At 51.6% G+C, this 27,557-nt stretch overlaps 1 protein-coding gene across 1 annotated transcript in view; it reads right to left on the bottom strand.

The window, feature by feature from the left end:
- Positions 1 to 21,080, bottom strand: part of PKP3 (plakophilin 3) — a 39,731-nt gene extending 18,651 nt beyond the window's left edge. Inside the window, exons 1-2 of the mRNA XM_019547241.1 lie at positions 20,885 to 21,080; positions 7,012 to 7,186 (exon numbers count right to left, since the gene is read on the bottom strand). Of these exons, the coding sequence (XP_019402786.1) occupies positions 7,012 to 7,186; positions 20,885 to 20,953 (244 nt within the window). The 5' untranslated portion in view covers positions 20,954 to 21,080. The remainder of the gene's footprint in view (positions 1 to 7,011; positions 7,187 to 20,884) is intronic.
- Between the last annotated feature and the right edge of the window lie 6,477 nt (positions 21,081 to 27,557).

Raw genomic sequence — 27,557 nt, 5'->3', positions numbered from 1 at the left:
CCCAGGTCCCAGAGACCACACCCCAACCAGGGTGAATACATTATTGGAGATGGAACATGATTTCCCTACGCCTCTGTCAACCAAGCAGGAGACAATGTCCCATCCTGCAAGCACAAGGCTAGGGCAATGTCTTCTGGCACCTGACTGGAGCCAGAGGAGATGACAGGGGGTTGGTTTAGGTCAGGAGAGGTGGCAGCCATGAGCTCAGGTTTGGCCAGCTTCTTTCATCCCAACAGCAAGCAGCCTGAGAGATGCCAGGCAGGCCTGGGACGTTATGTAAACGCACTGCTCCGACACACTGCTGCAGACCAGCTGGGGAGTCAGTCTGTGCGGGGTTGGGGCCCTGTTGGGTGAGTTGGACACCAGTGTCCCAGAACTGGGGGGAGCCAGCAGGAGGAGCTGGAAGCCAACACACTCTGGTCCTTCATGGTTACAGCAGGAACAAACAGAGCCATGGGAACCCCAGCATGTACAGAGAAGGTTAGAGCAGCCGACTTCACCACTGAGGAGCCTCTGTGGGGACCCCATGCTCAGGGTAGGATGGTTCCTGTCTTTCCCCAGCTCTGCCCAGAGAGCAGAGGGCAAGGCTGCAAAGAGATGTCCTACTTCGCCAGCCACCAACCTCAGTATGGGACAGGGAGCCCAGCAACTGCTCTGCCACTACCCCGTCAATCATTTCCAGCTGTGGCACTCAGACCATACATGTGGGTTAAGTCTTCCCTTTTGTGGGAAGGAAGCCAAACCAATTGGCAGGACCGTGCTGATGCACCAGATCCCTGGGCGGACACTGAGAAAAGCTTTCCTGCTGCCTGGGAGCCCTCCCAGCAGCAGGTTTCAGACTGGCCCATCAAAGGCATCTGTGTTTTTAGACTGGGAATGGCTCTGGTGAGGGGCGCTGTGCTAGAACGTGCTCTAGTGCTGTCACAGATGGAGCTGGCACTCAGGTCTGGGAGGGCCTTTTAGTGGCAATGTCCTTAGCTGAGTGGGGACGAAGGAGGTACTGTTCCCCCTTTGCCTCAACTAGCCAGGGGAAGTCCTTATAAGTCTATGTCCCACAAATCAGAGGTTATCCCAGTGCTGGCTACACCCAGCTGAGTCCCAGCTGGTGAGGAAGCCTGTGGCACCCCATGGGGGTTTGGCTGCAGACCTATTGCAAGGAAAGGCCAGTTGCAGCCTCCCCTACCCACTATAGCAGCACCCTGCTGGTGGTGTTTGCCGGGCCATGCTGTGGCCCTGCTATGCTAACTGGCTGTTGCACAGTGCCTGTGGCAGGAGGGATAGGGCACAGGGTGGCGGTTAGTATCTGAGGGGGCAGGGACTCTTTGTGCAGTCATTGCCAACACAGGTGGAATGGCTGCTTATCGCTGGGTACACAGCACAACTGATAGTGCCAGGAACACAGCCCCAGGGATGGACCACAAACTGCCAGAGGCCAGGAGGTGCAGGCTTGCTTTAAGTCTCACAGCTTCCCAGACCCTGGGAGGGTAAGGGCTGCCACTGGAAAGGAGAAAGAAACCCAGAGGCCACCTGCCACCTGCCAGGCTCTTCTGTTATCTTGCCAATAGCTCACAACATTCAGCGGCAATGCAAAAAACACTTCAAGGTCAAAGGCCCATATAGCGCAGGTGTATGTGGCATGCTACCGCCACATGTGCTATCAGAAAGCAGAACTCAGCCTACAGTGTGAGCATCCTTCCTTCTCTCACTGGGGAAGAGAGCAGAGCCCCCAACCTCCCCCCCCCACACCCCCCCTGAGTGAGTGTACAGCTATGACAGCCACCAGGGCTCAGGGTGCCCAGAGCTTTTGGGGAGGCCACCCATGGGCCAGGGGCACTGATAGCTTTGGGGAGACTGCTGGCCAAGTTCATCTAATGGCACTTCCAAGTGTTCTGGGTGATTGCCCTGCACTTGCTATACATGGCATTTTCCTGCTTGCCTTCACATCTCCCATCCCTGAAGCCTGCGTGGGTCCCAGCTTGGCATTCACACCAGGCAGGGAGATTCCTGTAGAATGAGAACATGCCAGCCCCAGAGGGAGGTCACTTATGACACTGAGGAACAGAAAAGAGCAAGGAGCAGTTACTGGCAAAGTGTGAGGAATGGCTGGAATGGCAGAGAGTGTTACCCACCAAGACCGAGGTGCCCTGGCAGAGCTGTATGGAGACCCAGCCTGGGAGCAGTAGGGGATTGCACCCCATGACTGAGGTATCCCAGAAGAGAGCACTAGGGCTTCAGCAATAGGCAGAGCACAGCACCAAAGGGCAGCCTCCAGCTCCCGCCATGCCCAGCAAGCCAACGAAGGCAGTATGAATCACCAGTGCATTCCTTGCTGCCCCTCCTTGCTTCTGCTGGAGTGGGTTGGCCTGCCCACACCCTGTCTGGACGATGGCTGGCTGGGCTGATGAAGCACCTTGTCATTCTGACTGTCCCTAACACACTGTTTTATGAAGCATGTATAACCCTTGGCTTAACCCTTGAGCATGTGACAAAGTCCAGAGAACACAGCACATCCAGGGAGGGGAGATGCCTGCTCTAGCACATCAGATAGGTCAGGCACCACGGCCCGGCCACCTCTGGCACTCCTATGTCAGGGCCCAATTCCCCACAGGAGAAAACCGCAGATGGGAGGCTTCCCACTGATTTCAGTGGGCTTCAGATTGGGCACTTAAACATTAGGAAGCGGCTTGACTGACAGCTGCAATACCAGGCCTGATGTAAACAGTATAAAATCCAAGGGAATCCTGCTGAGATGGGGGAGTGGGTCTAGGACTCAGAGTCACAGGAGCAGACATCAGTGAACCCTCAGCATCAGGAGGGCTCCAGCTCTGCACAGCACACGTGTGACACATCTCAGGCCTCATGTCACTCCATCATCAGGCTCTCCTGCCTACAGACCCGCTGGACTGGAACGCACACAGGCTACCAGGGCCTTCCCAAACACTTCCCAAGGCCAAAGGCTCCCTCTCTCCTACCCCCCAGCCCTGTGGTGATGGGAAACAAATGGGGGAGTGGGAGGTAAGTCTTTAGGGTCTCCAGTGTTCCTCTGTCCCCTACCGAGGCCCAGCCTCATGCCAGAGCCCAACTGGATTTCCTTCCCAGGAGAAAAGCTGTGACTGGGGGATGCCTCAGAGATGCGGTTGCACTGGTAGAGCTGACCATTATCTCAGGATAGGGGTGAGCCCTTGACAACAGCCCTGGCTGCAAGTCGCTGCAGTCCTGGCTCCACTGTGATGTTCAGCTTTCAAGAGCTCTGAGCCGACTTGCATCCAATCGCATGCAAAGCCCTGGGCTAGCTCAGCTGTGCCGTGGATCTCCCTACATGGTGATGGCAGGCAGCAGGCTCCTGAAGCTAAGGAAAGAGGCCTGCACCCCTGCACTGTCACCCTGCAGACATTCCAGGCAGGCCCTTGGGGGTCTGGATCTCTTGCTCCCCAGCAAGCCATTTCCTCCTGGCCCAGCTCCTCTAGCCCCACCCCTGGATGTGATGCACCTTCCCGTCCCCAACCAGGGACTCTACATCCACGCAGCCATGAGAAGAAACACCTGGAGGGGCAGGTGGGTGCATGGGCTGAGGAGCTGGAACATGATTTCCCTATACCTCTCTCAACCAAGCAGGAGACAATGTCCCCTCCTGCAAGCATGAGGCTAGGGCAATGTCTTCTGGCACCTGATTGGAGTCAGAAATGACAGGGGGTTGCTTTAGGTCAGGAGAGGTGGCAGACATGAGCTCAGGTTTGGCAAACACATGGTAGCCAAGCCTGGATTTATTCCCAGCTAGGACACAAGCTTTTCACCTCAGCTTAGCCGCCCATGTTGCAGCCTGGGCAGTGAAAAGCTGTCCCCTTGAATCCATGCTAGGAAGAAGACGAGTTTAGTTTTTAGCTGTATCTTCCATATGTTAATGGAACCTAATCTAACCTCTGCCACCTGTCCTCATGTAGACAAACACCCAGTGCCCTGCCTCCATGGATGGCTGCTACCAAGTCTTAGACTGAAAACAGAGGGTAATTTGAAGTCAAATGCTCTTCCGCCTCAGCCCTGAAGAATATGGGAGCAGGGGAGGAAGGGGTGTGGTAGCCTGCGTGCATTCCTGCCTGAGAGGCCTGTCAAGGCTCTGAGTGTGTCTGTGTGCACGTGTGTGTGCGTGTGTGCATGACTATACATGCATGTCTGGAATGTACTAGGTGACACAAGGCTTGACTTCCTCCTGTGGCAGCTACACGTACTGGGACAAGCCAGTGGGGCTTCTTCCCATGCGGGGGGTTCAATAGCCAGCCTGTTTGAGCCTGAGGTGTACGAGCCTCTCTGTGGCCGTGTGCTGAGGCATGCTGATGTCCTGCATGGAGCTCATTGAAAGAAGCAGCTTCAGAGAAGCCTGCCAGGCTGCACCACAGCAGCTCTTAGGAGCTTCAGGCTGCAGAAGAGCAGCTTCTTACATCCATGAGAAGAAAATGACAGGTCAGGGTGTGGGCCCAGCCCTGCTAATTAGATTCTGAGTGAGAGAGCAAAGAGATAAATCATGAAGAAAGTCCCACATGGGCAGGGCAACTGCTCACCTGCTGGGGAGGAGACAGCAGGGGAGGACATATAGAGGCAATGAGACACAGTTGTTTTCATCTGCGTTTCATCCAAGAAGCTCAGAGCCCTTGGCAGGCATCAGTCCCAGCACAGTGGGGTTCTAGTTTGGGATGGAGGTATCTAGTCTTAGTGCAGATGATAATCACCCACCACATCAATCATCGCTTACAGTGTCTCTGTGAGTCAATTTGCATTGGGCAGGGTGGGAAACGGAGGAACGGAGCTAAACCCAAAGTAAGAGGCACTGCTTTGCACAGGCTGTAGGACGTGAGCTGGGGTAGGTTGGGGTTAGGCTGCCAGTGGAATCCGATCTAACCTTGGCTGCCTGCCTTAAGTCAGGCCTAAGTCCCATAGTTTGCAAACACAGAAAATATCTGCAGAATTCAGAACCATTGGGCCTGATTCACCATTGCCCTGTGTGGAGGGGTCCGAAGTGTGCGTGCAGTGACAGAGTGACATGCTGTACCTACCATGCCTTTGCGGGAAGGATCACTCAGGGGAGGAGGAATGAGCAATGGGGCCTCCTGACTCACAGTCCTGGGCTCTAAAAACTAGAGAAGCTGGTCTTCTGAGGAGGAACCAGGCAGCAAGAGGGAGCAGGGCAGGAGGGCAGTTCCTCTCTAGCCCCTCAGCCAAAAACCAGTCTAGAGACTGCAGCTGACCAATTCAGTAGCACCTAAATATTTTGTCAAGGCACATGAACACTAAGCAGAAACCACTGAGTGGGACTCCTCATGTGCCATCTCCACTCAGTGTTTTTCAGGTGAATTGGGGGACCAGAGTGAACCGGAGACTGTGCCCCTGGCCTGGATCTCAGCTAGTGTTGGAGACACGCTGATGAACATGAGCAGGGGCCAGGGGTGGGGAGAGCAGGAGGGGAGGATCCCATGGGGCACTGACAAGCCTAGTACACCGTGCCAGGTCTATGAGGGCCAGCTTGGAGCCTGGTGTGGCAAGTCAACAACCAGCCCTTCCACCCAAGTCTACCATGGGCCTGGTCTCTGGCAGTAGGCAAACTGCTCCTGGTTGATGCCTGCTGAACTATGGGAAGTGGGCTTTCCCGACACAGCTACTTGACTTCAGACTAACACAGCTAACTACATCTCAGAGCTACATCAGGCAGGGTTTGAGGGTTCAGATTTGGGGTTCATCTTCTCCCTACCTCCATCTCCTAGTTTGGCACCAAATCCAGATGTTCCCTGAATAAAGTGAAAGAAAACAGTGTAACTCCCACCTCCCTTCTCCCCTCCACCCACCATACCACACCACCCATGGACAGACCTGTGCTACACAGCTTTGGAAGAAACTGGGAGACATCTACTATTGGTCTTGAGGGTGAGAGGGGCTCATTTAGCAACAAGGGAAGACTTTTTCCCCTGGGGACAAAATCATGAGCTTTTAAATGCTGAAGAAGACAAATTCCACCACCCTGAAAATGCATGAATTCCACCATCCTGGGAGTCCCCTGGCCCCGGTCAAGAGCTGCCGGGGAGGTAGCTCTCTGTGTACACAGCCGCCTCCTACTCCACAGGTTGCCTCCCCGACTTTGTCTCATCCTCTGGCTATGTTGAGGAGGAAGGAGGTCTTTGTGCCCTCTGGGCCAGGGCCAAGCAGTTGTGTATGAGGAGGAGAGCAACAGCCCTAAGAGACAACCAGGGCTGGTGCAAAAACAGAGACTGTGTCCGAGGGAAGGCTCTAGGGAGAGGCAGGGACTGAGACAAAGTGTGGGCTGGACTCCCTGGGATAGGAGGGAGTGTCTAAATGCAGAAGCAGCAACAACAGGTGGGAGCTCCTTGCTTTGTGTTACCTGAGCCCCACAGAGGAGCTGGGTTCCTGATGAGGTGGGTACAAGCTCACCCCTGCATCCTGCTTCCTTTGACACCGGGGTCCGGGCAGAAGTTCTGCTTCCCCGTCCCCCATCACAGTCCCCCCTGCTGCCTCCCTAGGCTGGCGAGCGATGCTGCCCCACGACACCCACAGCACATTCAGCCATGCATCAGGGCTTGGGAATAAATAACAGCCAACCCCTCAGACACTCCAGGTTACATATTTGGGGAGGGAGTGCCCCCATTAGCATGGGAATGATAGCAATGATTACCCAGCCGGGAGCCACACCACACAGACTCTGACTGCCAGAGCCTCACATAACCCCTGTGAGCCAGGTGACCACACTCTGCCTCATTTCAGAGATGGGGAAACTGAGGCACAGAAAAGAGAAGTGATTTGCCTGTGGTGGCCAGGTACAGCTCAGAGCCAAACCCCGGTGTCCCGACTCCCAGTCCCCACCCAGCCTCATCCTCACCAGAGATGATGGGTGAGAGGGGCAGTGCCCTGGGTCAAAGCCAGCTGCCCACTGAGATGTCCCCCCCATGTAACTACTGGTTCTGTCCACAGCTGTGAGGCCCACACCCTTGCCCGCACCCTCCTGCCTACCTTTGCCCTCAGTGCCATTGGCCCTGTTGGCTGCCTGGTTGTTCTGCAACATCCTCATGCGGACCTGTTCCTGCACCCGGGCACTCTTCAGCAGCGCTGCATCCTGCGTCACCTTGCTCTTTCTGTCCAGCTGCTGGTCCGAGGGCAGCGCCAGGGAGCACACGCCCGCCTCGGGCTGCAAAGCCGAAAAGAAGAAGTTATTCTCCTGCATGGTCCCGGGTGGGCAGGGAGCCCGGTTCGCTGTCCCTTAGAGCTGGGGGGAGGGGGACGTCTGCTTGTCCCAGGCCACCAGTCCAGTTTCCCTTTCTCCCTTCTGTCTCTTCCAAGCCTGGTGCCAAGCTAAGTCTCCCAGGGAGCAAAGCGTGTCTGTCAGGAGCGCAGGTGGGGCCAGCTGCTGGATCCTCCCTCTGCACTCCTGGGGGAGTTGCTTAGTCCCAGCTGCTCTGGAGAAATAGCATGGGACACCCTCAGCCCACGCTACCCCTGCCCCCGTCTCTGTCCCTGTCCATGCCCTGCCTTCCTGGGGCAGGACTTTCCAGGGCTGCAGCGGGACAGGGTTACACCCTTCTTCATAGCAACCGAAGTCACAGCAGAAGCCGGTTTTAAGCCCGAGCAGGTCCGCCAGTTCCACCTTAAGCAGGTGAGGCCTTGGCGGCCCCAGCTTCCTTTCTGTGTTAAGGTGGAAAGCCAAGGAGGCAAAGCCAGCCCCTGCCCTGCCACACCTTGTCAGTTGTGCAAACTAGCATGGGTGATTTATGGGTGTAGCTGGGCCTGGGAGCCTCAGGCACCAGACAGTCCCTCCTATGCAGTCTCCTCTGGGGGCAGTGGTGGGTTTGGGTAGCTGAGCAGCCTCTCTGCCCATGGCCTGAGGTGATGGCACCAGGGAAAGCCGAGTGGTGATATTGAGCCATTTCACTGTGATTTTTTTTTTTAAAGACATTTTTTGAGTTCCCAGCCAAATCAAGTCCAAATCCATGAGTCAGTCCACAACCGTAAGTGGCCCTACAACAGGCAAACATCTTCCACTCCCACCAGGGGCTTCAGATATTTCCAAAGTCTTTTGGCAGCATCCTATGTCCAGCCCCAAGCCTGGAGGCTTGAGGTTCACATGCCCCTGGAGGCACTTACAATCAGGGCTGCGTTTTTTGTTTTTGTTTTTCTTTTTTATACAATATGTTTTGTGTTCCAGGTCAAATTAGCCACATCAGTTCCAAATCATATTCATAGATGTCACAGATTTCATAGATATTAGGGCTGGACGGGACCTTGAAGATTGATCAGCAAGTCCAGATCCCTGCCCCAAGAGCAGGAAGCCAAGTCCAGCCCCCTGCTCCAAAGGCAGGAAGTCAGCTAGGGTCAAAGGATCCCAGCAATATTGATTGAGCAGAACTCAATTGTTCCAAAACCGTATCAATTGAGCAGGCAGAACACAATCGTTCTAAACACCCATGTATGGCACTACAACCAGCGAGCATCTTTCATCCCACTCTTCAGTCCGGGACTTCAAATACTCCCTACACTTGATCTTAGCCCACATGCTGATGGAAACCTACAACAAGGACAGGTTAATGCAGCCCATCTGAATCAGGGCCCAGCTAAAACCCAGGGAGAACCATCCTTTCTGCCTAGCCACTCTAGGTCTGTCTTGCCTGTATCTCTGTGGGATACAGGCTGTCTCTAACAAAGTGCAGATGCAGGGCACTGCTGTGATACAGGGAACAGCACATCGCATCCATTCCAGCCAGAGAGCCAGAACAGTTACTTTGCTCCCCTCAGCATCACTTCCAGAGAGCCCTTGTCCCTTGAAAGGCCTCCAGTATAGAAGTGGAGCTTGCAATGCTCCATATGCTGCAGGACGAGAGATACTACAGATGTGCAGAGAAATTGCAATGACAAGTATGAACAGCCAGGCCTACCCCTACTTTCCTTTTCAAATGTGATGAGAAAAGACCTGTTTAGCCCAGGATAGCTCCACTGCTCTTCCCAACCAACTAGTAAAACCTGGGTGACTAATCCACTATTAATGGTACCCAGACTCTAATTAAGGATGCCTGCACCTCCCTTGGGAGGCAAGGATGGGCTATCTGGGACTTACGAAGCAGGAAACCAAAGCACGCAGAGATGGCCTATCCAGCCAGTGAGTCAGGTGTTGAGCTGGGAGCTCCTAGGCCCCATGCTCCGGCCATGCCTCCCCTACAGTTCTATGCCCTCGCACCAGTGACAACTCTCAGGGCATTTGGAAGAAAGGCTCACAATGACCTCTGTGAAGCAATGTGTTTCTAACCTGTGCCAATTACCATTCCATTTTGCCTTAGCAGGTGCAGCTTAGAACTAACTTTGGATTTTTTAGTGTTTTTTCCTTTCATTTTTCAATTTTGCATACACATTATGATGCAGCGTTGATTTTAAAATGTTGTATTTATCTGACAGTGCACAGTGGCCAGCAGCTAAAAGACTATATTAATAAAGCTTTCCTCTTGATCAGTGGTTTGTATTTAAAGCCCCATCTTCTGTAGTCACATGGCTATGTGAGAATCTTAGCTTTGATCTGTTTTGGGTTTTTTTAAACGTAAATTCTTCTTGCAGCTGTGGAGAAAAGCGTGACAAATATGGTCCCTGCTGGCTCAAAAAACCAAAAGACAAATTACAAGAAGCCCATAAGAAGCCCATGTTTATTCTGATTGAAATTTCATGCTATTTAAGCCAAGTCTTGGGATTTTTAAATGCTCTGGGTCAATCAGATTGATCACACATTTGTAAGGGCATTATCTGGATTTGCTGTCATGCGAATTTTAAAAGTGACCTCAAAAAATAATGTGAGTTTGGGGACAGAGCTTTTTATGCTTATGTATGAGGTCTGAAGAAGGTCAGAAAGGTTGGCCTGTGTCTGATCATTTATTAATTTAAGAAATTTGTATCCATCAGCAAGCACGCTTTCTCCAGGAAGTCTTGCCGGCTTATCAGAGAAGAGGTAAGCTGATGGAGCTACAAAAACCAAACAAGTAAAACCTAGTTAGCACAAGTGTTCCAGGGTTTGACATGAATTGACACACGGGCCCCAGACTCCCCTGACAATAAAGAGAGTTTCACAGAATGGAAATTCAGATTCGTGCTGGGGACCTCTCAGTGCTCGACTGCAGGGTTCTGGTTGAACAACAGTGGTGCTACTTGCAAATTCCAAATCCAGGGGTTGAATTCCCCACCCCTGAAAAGTTTGCAGGAGCTTGGCTATGCGACACTGGCCCTTGCCCCTCTCCACAGGTCTGTGAGCCTTTGCAACCCAGTCCAATGTTGGAACCACATCCTGAACCATCCTTGCCCTTGCCCAGGCATTCCACTCTGACAGTCCCTCAAAGCTCTTCCTGCAAAGCAAGTTTGAGTTTGACAGACAACGTCCTTCTAGAGCTCCTGAAACACAAAAAATTTGGGGCCAGAATGGGCCCAGCCTCCATGCGGGTACTAGCAGGGGGCTTCTTTTGGGGCCTAAAAGAGGAGCTGGCCAAAACAGTCACAGATCCTTGTTCTTAAGAACAAGACATGAACATCCAAGAACAAAGGAAAACAGTGAAAACAGTCTCAGCCACCTCCCCTCATCTCTCTTCTCCGATGCAGTGAGGCCTAGTGGTTAGCACAAGGCACTGAGGGCCAGGACACAGGGGTACTTTTCCTTCTGCAGCCACTGACTCACTGTTACCACCTTTGGGCAAGTCATGTGAACATGAGTGCACCCCACAGCACAATCTGCAAGCGTTGGTAATAAAAAAATAGCACAGCTCAGTAATACACGCACACTGGGTGTGCTGACGCCAACCCCTGGCTCCGAGTGGCTTGCAGATACTCAGATGAAAGGGGCAACAGCCCTGCAAAGCCTTATTCATTCTACCTCTGGCGCTCAGTCTACCTCCCTTTGCTCCACCCAAGCGTCTCGCCTGACTTGCTCCCTCAGCCTCCATCCCCTCTTCTCAGCTTGGTGCCTCCATTCAGGTAGCCCTGTCATGCCCTTAATTAAAGACAGCCAAGGCTACAATTTTGTCACAGCAATTTTCACCAAATTTCATGGTAGAGGTGCAAGGGAAAGGATGTAATGTTCGCAGAGAGGTTGCCAACTGCACTAACCTGCAACAGCTAAAGAGTAGCCCAGACAAACCAGGTGCATTTCCTTATGGTGCTACACTGCCTCCTGGGAGTTGTAGTTTGGAGGGCTAACACCCCCGCTCTTCACCACAGACCAAGATCCCAGACTGGACATGTCCCATGACCCACTTTGCTTTCTTCTCTGATGGAGTGGGGGGGGGGAGTACCTCATGAGAGTAATGAGATTCCTTTCAGTTCACAGTGACCGCCCTGAGAGGGAGATGGGTAATCCTTAGGGCCAGAGGAAGGTGCCCAGACCCATCCTGACCACCAGAACAGATTTCACAGATTTCATAGACATTAGGGCTGGAAGGGACCTCTGAAAATCATCAAGCCAGCCCCCTGCCCCAGGGGCAGGAAGTCAGCTAGGGTCAAAGATCCCAGCCAGATAAATGTCCAAATGTCTCTTAAAGAAGTCCAGAGTAGGTGCTTGCACCACCTCTGGTGGCAGTCTGTTCCAGGCTTTGGGGGCTCGGACAGTAGAGAAGTTCTTCCTTATGTCCAGCCTGAAGCGGTCTTGGAGGAGTTTGTGACCAGTCCTACTGACAGAAATCAGTAGCAGAGGATGGTGAAGATACAGCCAAATCCACCTAACAGAGGGACATTTGGCACAGGATATTGCAAGACCCAAGTTCCCTTGAGCCAGAAATTAGCTAGGGTGCAAATAGGCAGGAAAAGCTGTAATGTGGCCCAGAAAGGGACAGCTAGAAAGGCATGCCCAGTGCCTTCTCAGGGTGTGGGCATAAGGGATGGGGGATAAGATAGTCTAATCTTCAGTGACTTTATTAACCGCCACTGGGATCTCCCACCCCCTAGGTGGGGAGAGGTGCACTACCTTCGGGCTGGAAGGGTTAATCCAGAGCTTGTTGCAGGGATCCCTCCCTGCAGCCCCACCTTTCTCCTCTGCAGTATTTCCCAGGGCTGGGCACAGTGCCTCAGGGCTGTAGGGGAAGGGCACCTGGGGTAGGAGGGGGCCCTTGGGTTGCAACCTGTCAGGGACATTTGTCTCCAAGGCCTCAAAGCCAGCAGCTGCCAAGTGCTCTGCTGGGGAGTCTGGAGACGTGGATGCTCACGGTGCACCAGGGGAGGAATGGCTCCCTGATGTTCCCATCCGGGCACAGCTCTGAGAGTCTTCCAAGTTTCCAGTGAGTCGGAGCAGCCCGGAGCAGAGCAGCTGCTGCTGGGGATTACTCAGCCAGATGCACTGCTGCTCTCAGCCTGCTGGCGCCGCTCCAAGGTCAAGGTAATACCTGACACTGCTTGTCTCCTGTCTCCTTGCTACCCCGCTAAAGAAACCATCCCTTTAGCAGGGCAACAGAGTTGTAAGTCTCTGCAGGCAGAGACCCATCTACAATCCCCAGCCTCTGTTCCTCCCAGCTCAGCCTATGATGCTGTGTGAATCCCAGCCTCCCCCCAGGGTGGGGCAGGGACAGGGCTCAGAGAGGCAGTAACTCTCCCAGCGCAAGTCTGCACTGGCCTTTTGCTGCAGAGACGCTTCCTGGCAGTCAACACACTTCCCCCCTTCCTCCCAGGGCAAATTCCTGTGGATGGAGGCTCCTCCCAGCTCCTCCTCTCAGCACTGTGGGAGGCAGCACTGTGCCAAGGATGGCAGTGGCATGCTGCCCTGACATGGCTCCCACCCAGCAGCCTCTCTTCTGGGGAGTGAACAGGCCAGGTGTGACCTGGGGATGTTTGCTGCTGGGGCAGCCAAGTTCCCCTGGTACGTCCTAGCGGATGGACCACAGCACAGGAAACTTCTCTTCTTGCAGTTCACTCTGATCCCCGCACAGCTTACCTCCAGACATCCCAACCAGAGGCCAGCCCAGTAACTAGTGGTCTCCTTGCTGCATCTGCCCTGAGACGCATGGTGCTGTAGTGCCCCCAGCAGAGGCGGATTAAGATGTACTGGGGCCCTTGGCAAACACAAAATTGGAAACCCCCATGGGACCTGGCCCCTTCCCCTCCTGGTGCTGGCAGGGGAGGTTAGGTGGCCCCGGCCAGGCTGGGGGTAGAGGGGCACATGCCCCCCTCTTCTCCCTGCTCCCCAGTTCCCTCCCCCAGTATGGCCAAACACACACACAGCTGCGCACACACAGGCATGCATGTAGATGGGCATGCACTCTACTCTCACTCACTCTGCACATGGACACACAGACACAAACACACTCTCCCTGCCATGAACACAGGCATGCACACCCAGGCATGCACACACAGACACATGCACACACGGGCACAGACAGGCATGCATTCTACTCACTCTCTGCACATGGACACAGACACAAACACACTCTCCCTGACATGAACACAGGCACACACACAGATGTGTGCACACACAGACTCAGATGGGCACACACCCTACTCACTTTAAGTGCCCAGTTTAAAACCCTGCTTTCACTTCCCTGCTGATGAGGATGCTGGGGCCCCAAATTGGTAGGGACCCCTGGGCTTGTGCCCAGCTGGCTGTACATTAATTGGCCTATGGCCACCAGGCATGGTACATGCTGGCATGGCCTAACTCAGTGGGGTGTACCTCTCCTGTGAGACCTCACCTGGGGCTGTACGCTGCAGAGTAGCAGGGCCTGCACCTTTATGGGGTAAGGTTCCCAGACAGAGATTCTGGGCAAGACACTACGAAGCTATTGTTACTATCCACAGCCGGACAGAACTGGACACAAAGCAGAGCAAACCCTTTGCAAGCCCTGAATGATGTGCATGTCACATGGTACCAGGAGGAAACGGACTAAGAAAATACCCTGACCGGAAAAACGTTGCACTGAAGAGCCTCACCAGAGCCTGAACTCCCAGGCATTTTGGAAAACAGCTGGAAGGAAGCCAAACAGTGCTAGAGTATGTGCAGATCAAGTGTCTCGGCCTCTTGTGGACTAAGATCAAGTGGGAGTATCTGAATCCTAAGACCTCCTGGCTTAGGCCTGCATGTAAGATGCCTGCCAATGGATTTGGGAGTATCTGAAGTCCCAGGGGGAGAGCCTGGGACGGAGGATACTTGCCAACTGTAGCGCCATACATGGTATTTAGAAAGGTTTTTGGAATGATTAAGTTCTGCTCAGTTGATATGATTTGGAATTGATTTGGTTGATTTGATCTGGAACATGGAATATATTTAAGAAAAAACGTTGAAGCAATGAGTACCAGTTCAAAGGCAAGCAAATGTGCTTAATGGTTCTCTGGTCACTCGGGCAGAGGAGGCTAACAATGCTGAATGGAACTGGAGGAGTGCTACCATCCCCATGGGGATGAACCATGTGAAAGAGGATTTGAAGTAGAAGGCATAGAAAACAGGTGAAACCTTAGAAGAGTCAGCAACTGGCTAAAAAGCCAATCCTGCAATTCTGTGGGGAGTAACTTGATCCCTGATTAAAAAACAAAAACAAATCTCCATTAGGATCCTAAACAAAACACACTGGGTTCAGATATACATCATGATTACTACAGTCATGTATCCAGCTTTTTACTTGGTTCCAAGCAGCAGGCAGGTGACATGAGAGCAGTTCTGTCAAACTGGCTGTGGCAGCAGGTGATATTACAGGGCCTGGCCACTAGGTACACCAGGTTGGCAGGCAGCGAACATCTGGCCTGTGATGATAACATTGTCCAGACCAGCATTGCCCAACCAACTGGCCCTGCAGACTGGATGAAGGGTATGGGAGGGCTGCAGGTCATATCCTATGTGTGCGGTCAGTCCATGGGTCTGATCTAGGGTGTGGTCTGCTGTGCGGTCAACCTCTTATGCTGGCCCAGCTCTGTGCTGGATTCAGCCATGGGCCAACCTCGTGCTGGCATGATCCAATGTGACAGACCATGTCATCTAGCCTGCGGGGCTCCTTGTATGTTCAGAAATTTTAAAGTGGCAAAGTGGTGGCAGCTTTAATTGCCACAGCTGCCAGAGCATACAGCAACCTTTTCAGGCTGCAGGCTGGAATGACCCAGTTTGGGTCAGAAAAGGGTGGCAGGCACGTGGACTTGGCCACTGCTGCTGTCACTTTTCCACTCATGTGCCAGTTACACTTTTATCACAGAGTATAGTCATTTTAATCCAGAATAAGAGTGCTGTGTCCAATCAGGGAAAGATTACTAGAGAAGGAACCCTTGACCGGGCAACTACAAGTTGCCAAGTCACAGAAGTCACCCAGTCCAAAAAAAGCACCTGGTGGGTAGACAGTGCTCCAACATGGTAGACATGATCATGATCCCAAAATACTGCAAGAGAGACCCAAGACAGAAACATATGTGTATCTCCAAGTAAAACTACACATACTGCAGACACCAACTCAGGCCAAAATATTGCCTAATATCTGGGAAAAGCTGCAAGAACATCAATGGATTATACAATTTTGCAGGGCCTGCAAGCACCTAAACAGCATGCTCAGCATATAAAAGACAACAGCTCCACTAGCCCAGATGAACTCTTCACAGCAGCAAAAGGCAAAGCTACTATTGAGTCAATCCAAGAACAAATGAGATGTTTATTTGTTTTAAGGTGCATTTTGTTGGAGCAGCCAATGTGGTACCAGTATCACTGACACTAAAAGGAAAAGCTTGGGTAGCAGAAAGTGAATGGCTACAACCTGGGACTTATGCCCTCAGTATGAATTAGCTCAGCATGGTATGAGAAGTGTATAATTCTACCAGGGGAAAAGAGCACCTAAAATTGAGTAAAAACCAGGCCACACTTAAGTGGGGCAGAAGATGAAAAAAATTAAAGAAGAATTCAAGAGCATCTTCCCTAGAAAAGGAACACAAGACTGGAAGGGGCTTCCTGGGACTCTGTGCCCATGGTCTGCAGGCAACATTTTGTCCAAAGGGTCTACAAAACCATCTGGTCTCATCCCGTACACACACCACAGCCACACAGCCCCTACAGGAAAGGGAGAAATGCACCAAATGCCATAGTTAAAGAGTGGAGGAGACAAGACCATTTGACTTGCCACCGCAATGGCAGACAATTTGTCAGAGTAAGATGTGGTCAGCAGATCAAAGAAGAGGAAAATTCCCAGAGTAGAGAACAAAGACAAAAGAGACTGACTGTGCCACAATTCCTATCCCTGCAAAAGCTCCCTTTGCACTGAGGCAGATGCTAAAGAGAGGAGCAGAACTGGCTTTGCTGCTCTGGGAATCATACTGCGAGTAAAGGAACTAGCAGAGTGGGCAGCCCTCACATTGCAAGGAAACAACCTCTTGCTTATGTATGAACCCAAAAGTATTAAACAAATATATAAAAGGGGAACATTTTCCACTATGTAAAAAGAGGAAACATATTGATGGACTTGTTATGCTGTAGAAGTTTTTATGCTGGCAATGCCATTGAGATTATAGAAGGTGCTTTTCTACCTACAGAGGGCAGGTTTATGCATATTCCAAAGCTGCCATTTGGGCGTGCTGTGTGCCAGAGCTATTTCAACGGGGAGAGAGGGTGCTGAGGTTTACAGTGTCATTTCAATTTGGGGAGAAGCAATAGAAGAGTATGACCAGAGGTTCTGAACAGTCTGAGCTATACAAATGCAAATATAAACTTTGTGCTAAGGAATGGTCATACCTGCAAGAGAGGCATTAGCACAAGGTATATGGAGGAATCACAGTAAGGCTGAAGCCATCACTGACCTGCCACCAAACCAGGAAGGCATCTAGATCCCTGTGAACAGTGAACTAAGTAGAGAAATCTGACTTTATTTAGCTGTCTGACTCAGCACACTGAGATCACCACTGGGCAAAGGTGTCCAAAAGACATGGGATGCAAATCGTTGTAATGAGATTGAGAAACTTAAAAAGTGAGATAATGAGGCCATAGCATGGAGATATCATCACTGGAAAAGTAAAACCAAGTTGTCTTCAGATGCCTTCAAGGCGAGTAATGGCACAGTCCCCTTACTGTTGTGTGGTCAGAAATGGAGAGCAGTGGCTTAGGTGCTAACACAGTATGTCAATACAGTCATGCTGAAGGCAGCTTTGACATTAATCTACGGGGGGAAAAGGTTCATGTCTTTAGTTATGGGAGAGCCAAATGCATTACACTGCTATGTAAAAATAACTGCAATGCTAAAGGAAACTGTTAAGGCCTGTTTCACAAGTCAAAAATATAGGCCCTGTCACAGGGAAAACCCATGTTTGTGGGATAGGAAAAACTGGCCATGCTGGAACAAAATAGGCATAGATTTGTTCACATCATTTGAAAGAAAATCCATTTGTCCAAGAGTTATCCTCCCTTCCCTGAGATAGCCCTACTTCTGCTAGAAGATGCTACAGCTAACCAAGCGATTGTACATGTGAAGACCATGCTAGATGTAGTATCTTTGGCGCAGTACTGTCTACGATGGGCCATAGTTTGGTTGGCATGAACATAAGTTGCTTGCAGAGATGTCTGAGCTTGGCCGTGTAATCACTAGTCCTCATTACCCCCAACCCAACAGACTACACTAATGAGGCTGGGATTGTTCTTCAGGTGATGTGTTTCTCCAACAAACACCTGAAACTGAAAAACTGGGATACCAGAATCACCAAAGACTGGCAGAGGTATAAAGAGAGACAAAGCAAACCTGATGGCTTTATCATCTGGGATGCAAGAGATACCACCAAGTTATGAAAACAATACGATGCATATCTGCGATGGGAAATAGTGGTCACAAAGAGAGTGCCCTGTGCACTCTGACTGGTGGGTTTTTACATGCTCCAGTCCTGTTTTGCCTTGGAAGGGAAGATATGGCACTGGGGACTGCAGCTTTAGGGGCTGAGCCTCCCCGAGGAGCTGGAGGGGTTATGTACAGCCAGATGGAACCAGATGCAGAATAAAGCATAGAGCGATCACTGGGCAGCCCACAAGAGCAACCCCCACCCACCCCTGAGCTCTATTTCCCCTGGCCAAGTGGGCTGAAGGACTGTATTCTCTGGTCACCACATGCCTTTTCATCCCAAAGTCCTTTCCTTTCTGAGTTTGGCAGAGCTCGGGATAGAGCAGCAATAAGTGCTAAAGCAGGGAGTGATTTTTTTCCAATGCTACTACCCGGGACCTCTTGAGAGTATACTGACAATATTTTATAGAAGCAGGATTTTAACTCTGTGGTTCCCCTGTTTTCCCTGTGGCAGGTTAGGGTTGAGGATAGTCTTATGCAGAGTTTAGATTGTTTGTATGGGATGGTGTGGATAGGGGGTTGGACCAAATGACCTCTGAGGTCCTTCCCAGCCCTACTTCTCTATGACTCTAAGTGCCTTTCGAAGCACAGCCCAATTTGACCCAGTCATGGCAAGCAGAAGCGCTGCAGCGCATGCCAGGGAGGAAGCGGACGACAGTGTGTTGGAGCATGCATGGGGCAGGGATGATGGAATTTGCTTCCAAGAGGGCCTGAGACCAGCCATTGCACAGTGATCAAAGACCAATTTGGGATGTGAGGTACCATTTTTCTTTCAAGCTTAAATTGGTGGTGGATTAATGGACCTCGTAAAAGTGACAGACTGCTGGCCCCAGGAAACCAGCCCAGAGAGGACACACAGCAGATTGCATGCAGGCTTCCTCCTACCTGCTCTGCCAAGGCACTGCCAGCTTGTTTGCAGCCCCCCAACTATTCTACAGCTGTCCCCTTGCTCCACCACAGCATCCCTGCTTGTTCCTGGTCAGCCCCCCACCCCCTCACTATCCCACCATCACCCCTAGCTCTTTACCAGTTTGTTTGCACCAAAGCAACAGGGGCATCCCTCTTCCTGCCTCTCAGCTCTGCCAGCACTCTGCAATCCTACTTGCCCCCTCCTCAGGTGCCATTCTCATTACCTGAGTGCCAAGGCTTATCTGTCCTCAGCTACAGTGCACTTGGCTCTTCCAGCCCTGAGCCCAGGAGGGACTTCCCTGACTTCCCCCAGTCCCTTTCCACCCTTATCAAAGCTGGGATTTGAACCCCTGTCCTGATCTAATGCATGAGCCCTGGGTTCCCTTTTTACAGCAAATTAAATCGTTGAGGCCAGCAGCTGAATTTCTCCTGGGATCACAAGAGCAGTCTTGGCTCTAGTGTGAGAACAGCTGACAGAGCCAGTCCCAGACCCTGGGTCAAAATCTTGGCTGGCACAAACCCTGGTTGATACACTAGTGTCACTTTGGGAGGAACATGCCCCTCACCCCCAAGTGGAAGGTAAGCTTTTTTTGCTGCCGTTGTGGGGTGAGGTGGGTGGAGCAGTTGTGCAGCTCCTTGCGCTGTGGGCCAGGTGTGCTGAGGCACCCACAGTAGTCAGGGAACACAGCCATGTTCAGAGAAGGGCTGGCCTGAACCTACAGCTGGAGCAGCAAAGGAGAAGCAGCAAAAAAAAGTCTCCCTGTAAGGCAAGTCCAAACTGGGTTCCTCTGCCACAGCAGCATCCTTTCCCACAACAACTGCCTCAGCTGAGCCCTGAACAAAGAGAGCAGCACCCCAGCCTGTGACCTCACCACTTTGTGTCCCCCTCTTTGTGCTCCATCGTCCCCTCTCTCCCTGGTCCTACTTTGCAAAACCACTGGAAGCACTGAGAGCAATGCCATTACCTTTGTCCCTGTCCCACCAGCAGTCTCCTCACCCTGTGCAGTGGGAACATGGCTCTGGGTCTTGCCCAGGCCACATGGCCACATTGCCCTTTCCTTGAGGCATCACCTGTTATCAGGGGAGACTAGTGGTGCAGCCTATGGCCCCCAGACACTCCCTGCAAAACAGCTGTTGGTACCATCCTCTGGCTCTTAATATCAGCCTAAAGCTGCATAGGAGAGAAGTCCTGAGCTGCCCTGTTGTCTCCTCTTCCTGGGGCAGGGACAATACAGAACATCCCCCAGCACGGCCCAAAGCAGTTCACGAGGGAGATGCACTGCACTGAGTGCCATTATCCTCATCTTATGGGTGGGGAAACTGAGGCACGACAAGGTAAAGGGATATGACCAAGGTCACCCAGAAGGCTTGTGGCAGAGAAAGAAATGGAACCCAGGTCTGCTGAGTGCCAGCCAGTGCTCTGTCCACCAGCTCCACTGCCTGGGCAAAAGCTGTGCTCACTTGGTAGGCCAGGCTCTGCTGCCGCCTGGGGAGCAGCCACCCACACAGGCAGCGCTGCTGGGAGAACACAAGCTGGTACCTGCTCCCTGATGGAGCAGCCAGCCCTGTTCACCTCAGCTGCAGCTGCGTGGCAGGAGGGGATGGTACCATCTTAGGCAGGGCATCCCTCACGATGCTTCTTCCTTCTGAACTGAAGGGGCCAAGTGGCAAAGTCCAAGGGCTGGCACAGAAAATATCCCAAGTCGCTGGCACTGCGGGGGAAATGGCCCTCACCCTCAGGAGCTTTGTCCATACCCAGTGCCTCTGCTCACAGGAACCGACAGCGACAAGTTGGGCTAACACATTAAAGCCTGGGCCTCGCTTTCCCTCTCCGCGGCACCTTGCAAGCAGGTCAACAGCCATCAATGCCAGCCAGTCACCCCTGCAATGCAGCTGGAAGCCAAGGGAGTTTGCAGCCTCTCTACCAAAGATGTCTCAGCCCCTGTCTGCCCCCATGTGCTGGCAGCAGGTATCCCCAAGAGCTTCTCAACCCATGTTAGCACTGACCTCCCACCTCACCCAGAAGAGTCCTGGCATAAAGCCACAATGTGCTCCTGCTTGGGTTGGGGCTCAGAGCAGCCTTGTACCTACTATTAAGCCATGCACATGAAACCCCCACCATCACCACCCTCTGAGGGACCAGACTGCTTTGCAAAGGAGAGAAGAGAAGGGCCTGGGAGACATACCCTGCTGGGCGCCTGGGGGTGTGCATTGCCTTGCACCATTTTCTTGGTGATGGAAGTCGATTCCCACATGCTGTGGCCTGGGGCCGCCAAGGTCCCTAGGCCCAGTGAGGAGGTAGAGATCCCTTTTCCCCAGCCAGGCAGGAGGATGATGATGACTGCGCAGCTGTGCAGGAGCCGTGTCTGTGCAGCTCAGGAACAAGTTGGGCTGGGAGTGGGGAGCAGGTGACGCCCACTGATGTTATCCAACCGGTTGCTTTGCCTTTGTTGTGCGCATTTCAAAAGCAAAATCCTCAGAGCCAAGTTTGTACTTTCTGGGGTTGTGGTGGAACCTGGCTCTCCCAGCAGCTAGGGCACCTTGGCATGGGATAGAAAGGCAGACCTTGGGGAGGCGCCAGGACTTTCTTGGGGCTCTCTGAGCTGTCCTGACCTGCTGCGCAAAGCTCCCTAAAGCCTCCAGAGCTGGGCCCACACCTGTGCTGCTCATGAAGGCTGAGCCAGCTGCAGGGAGGAAACTCTGAGCTGGCTGGGCCATTGTTCCTGGCTTGCCTCGATGCTGCATCATCAACACCAAGGCCTGGCCACTTCGCTGTCTGCTTCCAGGACCTTGCAAGCCTCCATTCCCCCTCTCTCTCACGGACACGTACACACACCCATCTCCATTTCCCCTCTCCCTCACACACTCGCACCCCCCCATTCCCTCTCTCTCTCTTACACTCACCCCCGCCCCCTTCTTCCCCATTCCTGTTACAGGGTTGGAGGGAGCCATAACCAACACAGGAAGCTGGCATCATGCACTGTGTTGTATGGCGTGGCAACTGGCACTAACAAGGCCTGATGCTACTGCCTCAGAGCGTTGGCAGCCTAGGGGTGTAGTCAGGGTGCCCAGGGTGATGGAAGAGGGAGAGTCCCTAAATTCCCACAGAGCAGCCAGCAGGGGCATGGCTGGGTGCCTGTTCTGGGCAGAAGGGACAGCAAGGATGATGTCCCACTGTTAGGGATTATTTGTGGGGGGGAAGGACATACCAAAATGGCAGTGCCAGGCAGTGCTGAAGGCATCAAAGGAAGCAACAGTTGAGTCATCAGCAAGGAAAGGCAGAGTAGGGAAGAGTCAGCTTTATGCATGGCATCCTGTGCTGGAAACATCTTCAGTGTAAAGCTGTGGCAGCTGAGCTAGCAGCAGGGCCTGACACAGGCATGGGCAAACTGGGTGGCCACCTGGGGCCCAGACAAAAAGGGGGCCTGTTGTGTGATTATTATTATCATTATCTCTGGTGAAGTGGGGCCCGATATTAAAAGTTCGCCCAGGGCCACCAGGCATCTCGGTATAGCATTGGCTAGCAGAATCCTTGCACTGTCCCATTGCCCGCTTGCATCTACCAGGCAACACAAGGTCGCCCCCCTTGCACAGTCCTTGCTGCCATCCTGCCCCTTCTCCAGTGGGATCCCAAGAGTTAAGGGATTCGATTTCCCCCTGTAACACGTCTGGCAGAATCGCTTTTGCAATTACCAGGGAAGGGAGTGATGCTCTAGGTGCAGGGGGGTAGGAGCAATGCTCTAAGTGCAGGAGCTTTCTGCACTGACAGGGACAGGATTAGCAAAGAGCAGCTGGGAGGCAGAGGTGCTGAAAGCAGGCATCTGAACATGCTGAACCAGTTTAGGGCTTTGACCTTAGTAGCTGCTTAAACTTAAAGTACTTGGGCCCACCTACGCTTCATGTGCAGTGGGGTTCCCTATTGTGGATTAGCTTTAGCTCCCAGATAGCCTAAACCTACACAGAGAAGACCCTGCAAGAGGATAGTGCTTCTAAGTCCCTGACCCTGCCAAGGAGCATGGGCTGATGTGCATTGTTACATTTGTCCTAGGCCTTCATAAATAAATGGCTCTGGCTCCAAAGTGTGGAAAAGAGCGCTGCCAAACTGGCAGGCATAGAATATGTTGCAAAGTAAAACTCTACATGCATTGGCATTAGCAGATTCAGCAGAAAGTAACTTTAGATTCACACATATAGATTAAACACATTGTCATATCTCATGTATGACACCACATAGCAATGGGCTTAGAGGCTGCAAAGTCCCACCCAGCTCATGGCAACCACATCCTGAGCAACCCCAAAATAGATGTTTTGTCCAAAAGGGTACACGAGTCCAGCCTCTTCTATCCTGTAGTCTACAGAGCCTCCCCTCACACCAGATAGCAAACAGAGATGCTTTAGCGCAAAAAACCCCAGAGCTAATAAAGCCAAATTGTGCCATGATGTGGAAGACAAGTGTGCTGCTGATGCCTCGGGCCTGTGCAATAGTGGGGAATTTGCTATAAAAACATCAGCACAGTGTTCATGGAGGACAGATTATGAATCTGGAGCAAGGGTTGGAAACATCAGGACCAGTGATAGAGCTAAGACTACCATACAGAAATGTCCATGCTCCCTGATTGGGCTGTTACAGAGAACTGCTGAGCTACTGATAAACTGGCTAGGCTTCCTGTGGCAACACAAAGTCCGTATGGGGCCAGCTGTCCAAGCATTTATCTGGCTTCCTGGGCAGGTTTTACTGCTGGTGCTGAACTCTGGGCTGCTGTGATTAGACTGTATCCAAGTGTAAGGCTACCTTGAACATGTCTACAGAACTCTATGATCACAGAGATGAGCGGCTTGGATGCACCTAAAACAACCCTTTTCTGCTCCCCTTCTTCCGCCCTTTGCCTCTCTCTCTGCTGTCTCCCCAGCTCTCTCTCCTCTCCTTTGCTCCATCTCTCTCTAACCCTTGCTGAGCCTAGCAACACAGGGTGCCAGGCTGAAAGGAGGCCACGTTTAGGGCTCCATCCCCAGGTCCTTGCTACCATGGTCCTTGTGTATCACAGCCAGCTCCATGATTGCAACTCAGTTCAGAGCAGCAGTGATGGGCATTTTGGCCTTCTGCTGGCTCCTTGGCAGCTTTCATAAACCAATCCTACTCCAGCACCTGGAGGCATTTACATTGCAGAAACCACCCATACCAACTGATGGCCTTGTCAGCACCGAGATCAAGAACAGGTCCCAGCTCCTTCTCCAAGCAGTCCCTCTGGGCTAGGGTGGAGTGCTGTTGGCAAAGCCCTATGGAGGAAACTTGTGCTGTTGCTGCTGCCCTTGCTGTTTCTGTTCTATAAGTAAATAAAGGACTGCAGTAGCTAGGGCTGCTGCCTGGTCCCTGTTACTCATGTTAAAGTCTAATGGATGATAGCTCGTCAGAGCTTATGCATGGCCAGGAAATGCATCAGCATGGTCTATGCAAGCAGCCCACTGCCCTGGGATGAAGCACTTCTCACAAAGGATCAGCAATAAGTACAGGACAAGAGAGGTAGTGGAGCCAGGAGCGAGGGACTCTCCAACCAACTCTGTGTGGCATCTCACCTTCTCTTGCAAAGCAAGGGTGGCCTATTTTGCCGCAAGGGAATGAACAAGCCTGACTGAGCTGGAGATTGCCCTAATCCTTCAAGTATCTGTTGTTTGGGTTCCCCAAAACCAGCCTGAGCTCACAAACCTTTTTCCTCCTGCAATTTATAGCTCAGCACTGACACACTTGAGAAACCAAGATCCTTGCAAAGCCATATCTTCCCTTGGTACGAACTGATGCATCCGCACTGAAATCAACACAGAGCATTCAAGTCCAAAGAGCCCCACTGCTTTGCACCAGCTGAGAGTCTGGATTCATAATTTACTAGCTAGTTATTTTTCCTGGGGAGGTATGATGGGCATCAGGGACAGAAGACCCCTCACTAGGGTAAGGGGTGGGGTGACCTGCAGCCACTGAATCATTCTGCTTTTCATGGGGGCAAGGATACTCCCCTACCAGTGAGAACCTTAGTATGTGCTATCTTTGTTATTATATGGTTTGTTTCCCATCTGTTTCTCTCGCCCCTCCTTTCGTGGTTAGAAACACACATTTCAGCTTAATTTACAAACCCAATGACACAAAATGCATTTTCCCCTCCCTAGCCTATTACACTTTTGCTCCTACTGTTTCCTGCTCTGAAACCTTCATTATGTTAACTGCTTCCTCAAGGGGCCATTGTCAGCCTCCATTAAACCAGATGCTCCCCAGTGACAGGAGGAGGCTGGGTCCTTGATGACACCCATCATTAACCTTATTAAACTACAGGAGAGTCTGTCCCTGGTAATCATTCAGCTCCGCAGCATGCTCCTATGAGGAAGATCAGGCTGTGACAAGACCAAAAAAGAAGGGTGTCTCTCAGCCTTAATTGCCTTCCCTGCTGGCTGGCAACACTGAAACTTCTCTTAAGAGCTAGACCTGAAATTTTGCTAATAGCCTTTTTTAAAAATTGAAACAAAAAGGCTTTTATGTTCATTTAAAAAATGGGAACTTTCACAAACATATTTTAATTTTGCATTAATTTTTCAAAGACGTTACAAAATATTTCAGTTTTCCCTTCTCATTAAACTTTTGCTTGATCCTCCTAGTCACATGGCATTTGCCTCCAAAGAAAAAAAGAGATTAAAAGATGACATTGAAACTTCACTGTGGAAGATTCTAGTTTTCACAATGAAAAAAGGACAGATCTGACACAGTGACATTTTCTATAAAAAAATTTAAAAGCTTGCCTAGCTCCTGTGTGTTCTTTTTTTAAAGGGTGAGCCAAGGACATCTTTCACATTTTCACCATTTCTCCAAGATTTTCTCATTTTTTTGCCCAGCTCAGTCTCTTGCAACTTATTGCTTAGCTGTCCAGACTCTTATTAAAAGTGATAAAGCTTTCCCTGATGTTAAATCCAAAGAATCTCAGGCAAGACTTTAAAAAAAACAACCAGGGGCCTAAAATTAGTCCCCTAGAAATTTATTTTGGTACCTAAATAAATGACCTCATTGTCAGCAATGCAGAGCCCTCAGGAGATCCCAGCACAGACAACAGAAGGTCTGAATCCTCAGAAGCTTTGAAAATTAGGCCATGTGCTCACTTATCTTGGTCTCAGACATAGGGGCTATATTTGTAGCTAATGATACTTGACTTTTTTGTCAAGCACCTTAGGATCTGTGGATGGATAGTGCTATATAAAAGCAAAAGTCCTGATTCACAAAGATAACTGAGCCATAGGCTTAAATTTAGTCACTTGCTAAAGTCCCTTGCTGAATGGAGGCCTCGGTACATGAAGTGATCATTTAATGAAGGTACTGTACTTCCATCAGCCAGCGGTCACTCCCAGTGTGCTGGGGTCTGAGGTCTGTATCGACTCCTCAAGGAACGTCCCACCACACGTGGAGGTTTCCTTTGAGTTCTGCCCTCTGACCGGTGCCCAGCTCAGCCTGCCCTACATGACACCATTGCCCAAGCAGATGAGCAAGAGACAATACAATACAGCATCAGGAGCAGAGCAAGGCTGACCTTTCGGGAATCGGCAGGGGCAGCCCCCGTGGGCACTGCATTGCAGGAAGAACAGCAAAGGACACCGGTGGCACCAGACGCCTGCTTGTGTACATCTGCACTGCATCCACCCCATGGCCAGTGACCATCCACATTGAAGACCCTCATGCTTGTCTCCATAGTGTCTGCTTCCCCCCACCCAACCCTAACCCTAACCCTGCTCCCCCTCCCCCAGCCATTTGACCAAGAAACCAGAAGCTGGAGTCCTGACTTGCTGGAGCCCCTTCCCCTGCTGCGCCGCATTCAAGCCTAGGGAAATCTTCCAGCAGCAATCCCACAGTCTCCTGTTTATGACTCCCTGCCCTTCTGCACCCTGTTTTTTTTTGCCTTGACTGCCCATAAACATGTAGCAAACAGAGAAATTCCTGGAAGAGCTCTGCTCCAGGAACAGAAAGTGCAGCCTGCAGCATGACAGAAGTCAAGTTATAGACAGGGAGGGGTGGCCCACATGGCTCAGGCTGGGTGAAGGCCACTCTTGAGGGCCAGTTTCTTTTCCCATGCCAGAAGGGAGGGGGCAGGGAAGCATCCTCCTGGCATGAAGCTAGCAACCGATCCCCTTGCCTCAGCGAAGCGTACTTCCACCACTGGCCCAGCCCCAGATCACCTATGGTGCAGCTTTGGGGCAGAAGAACATAAAGGAAACTAGCCCGTGCCTCCTTCCTACTCTGTCCAGATACGAGATCCAGAAATGGTTAAAACCTTCCAGGAATGGTCAGGATGCAAAACTGGGATGAGCTGCCTCCTTTTGCAAACTAGCGGACTCACCTACTCCTGGCATCAAGGAGACAGGGTCCCACAAGGTCTGAACCTCATTGGATGAGCCCTGCAGGAAGCACAGGGCCTGGTTGCAGAAGGAACAGTCTGTTCCCAGGCTCATCCTTGGGGAAAGACAGATGCAGATGTGCAGGGACAGATCTGAGAGGACTAGGGGAGGAGAGGGAATAGGAAATGCTTAGAAAGGGAGCCTATCCCCATGTGCCTCAGGTTCCTAATCTGAAAGGAAGGCAACATACTCATAGAGTCATAGAGAAGCAGGGCTAGAAGGGACCTCCAGACATCATCTAGTCCAACCCTGCCTGAGGCAGGGTCATCCCTGTCCAAACCATCCCCTACAAACCATAATCTAAACTCTACATAAAACTATTGTCAATCCTAACAAAACAAAAACCTAACACCCTAACTTGTTAAAACGGAGGCCTGGACAGTCTGTGCCCAGAGGGAACCACAGCAGCCAACATGCTGCTTCTATGAAATGTTG

This window comes from Crocodylus porosus, unplaced genomic scaffold (genome assembly GCF_001723895.1).
Source record: "Crocodylus porosus isolate Cpor-Errol unplaced genomic scaffold, CroPor_comp1, whole genome shotgun sequence".
Lineage (NCBI taxonomy): Eukaryota > Metazoa > Chordata > Crocodylia > Crocodylidae > Crocodylus > Crocodylus porosus.
This window is presented reverse-complemented; position numbering and strand designations above follow the sequence as displayed.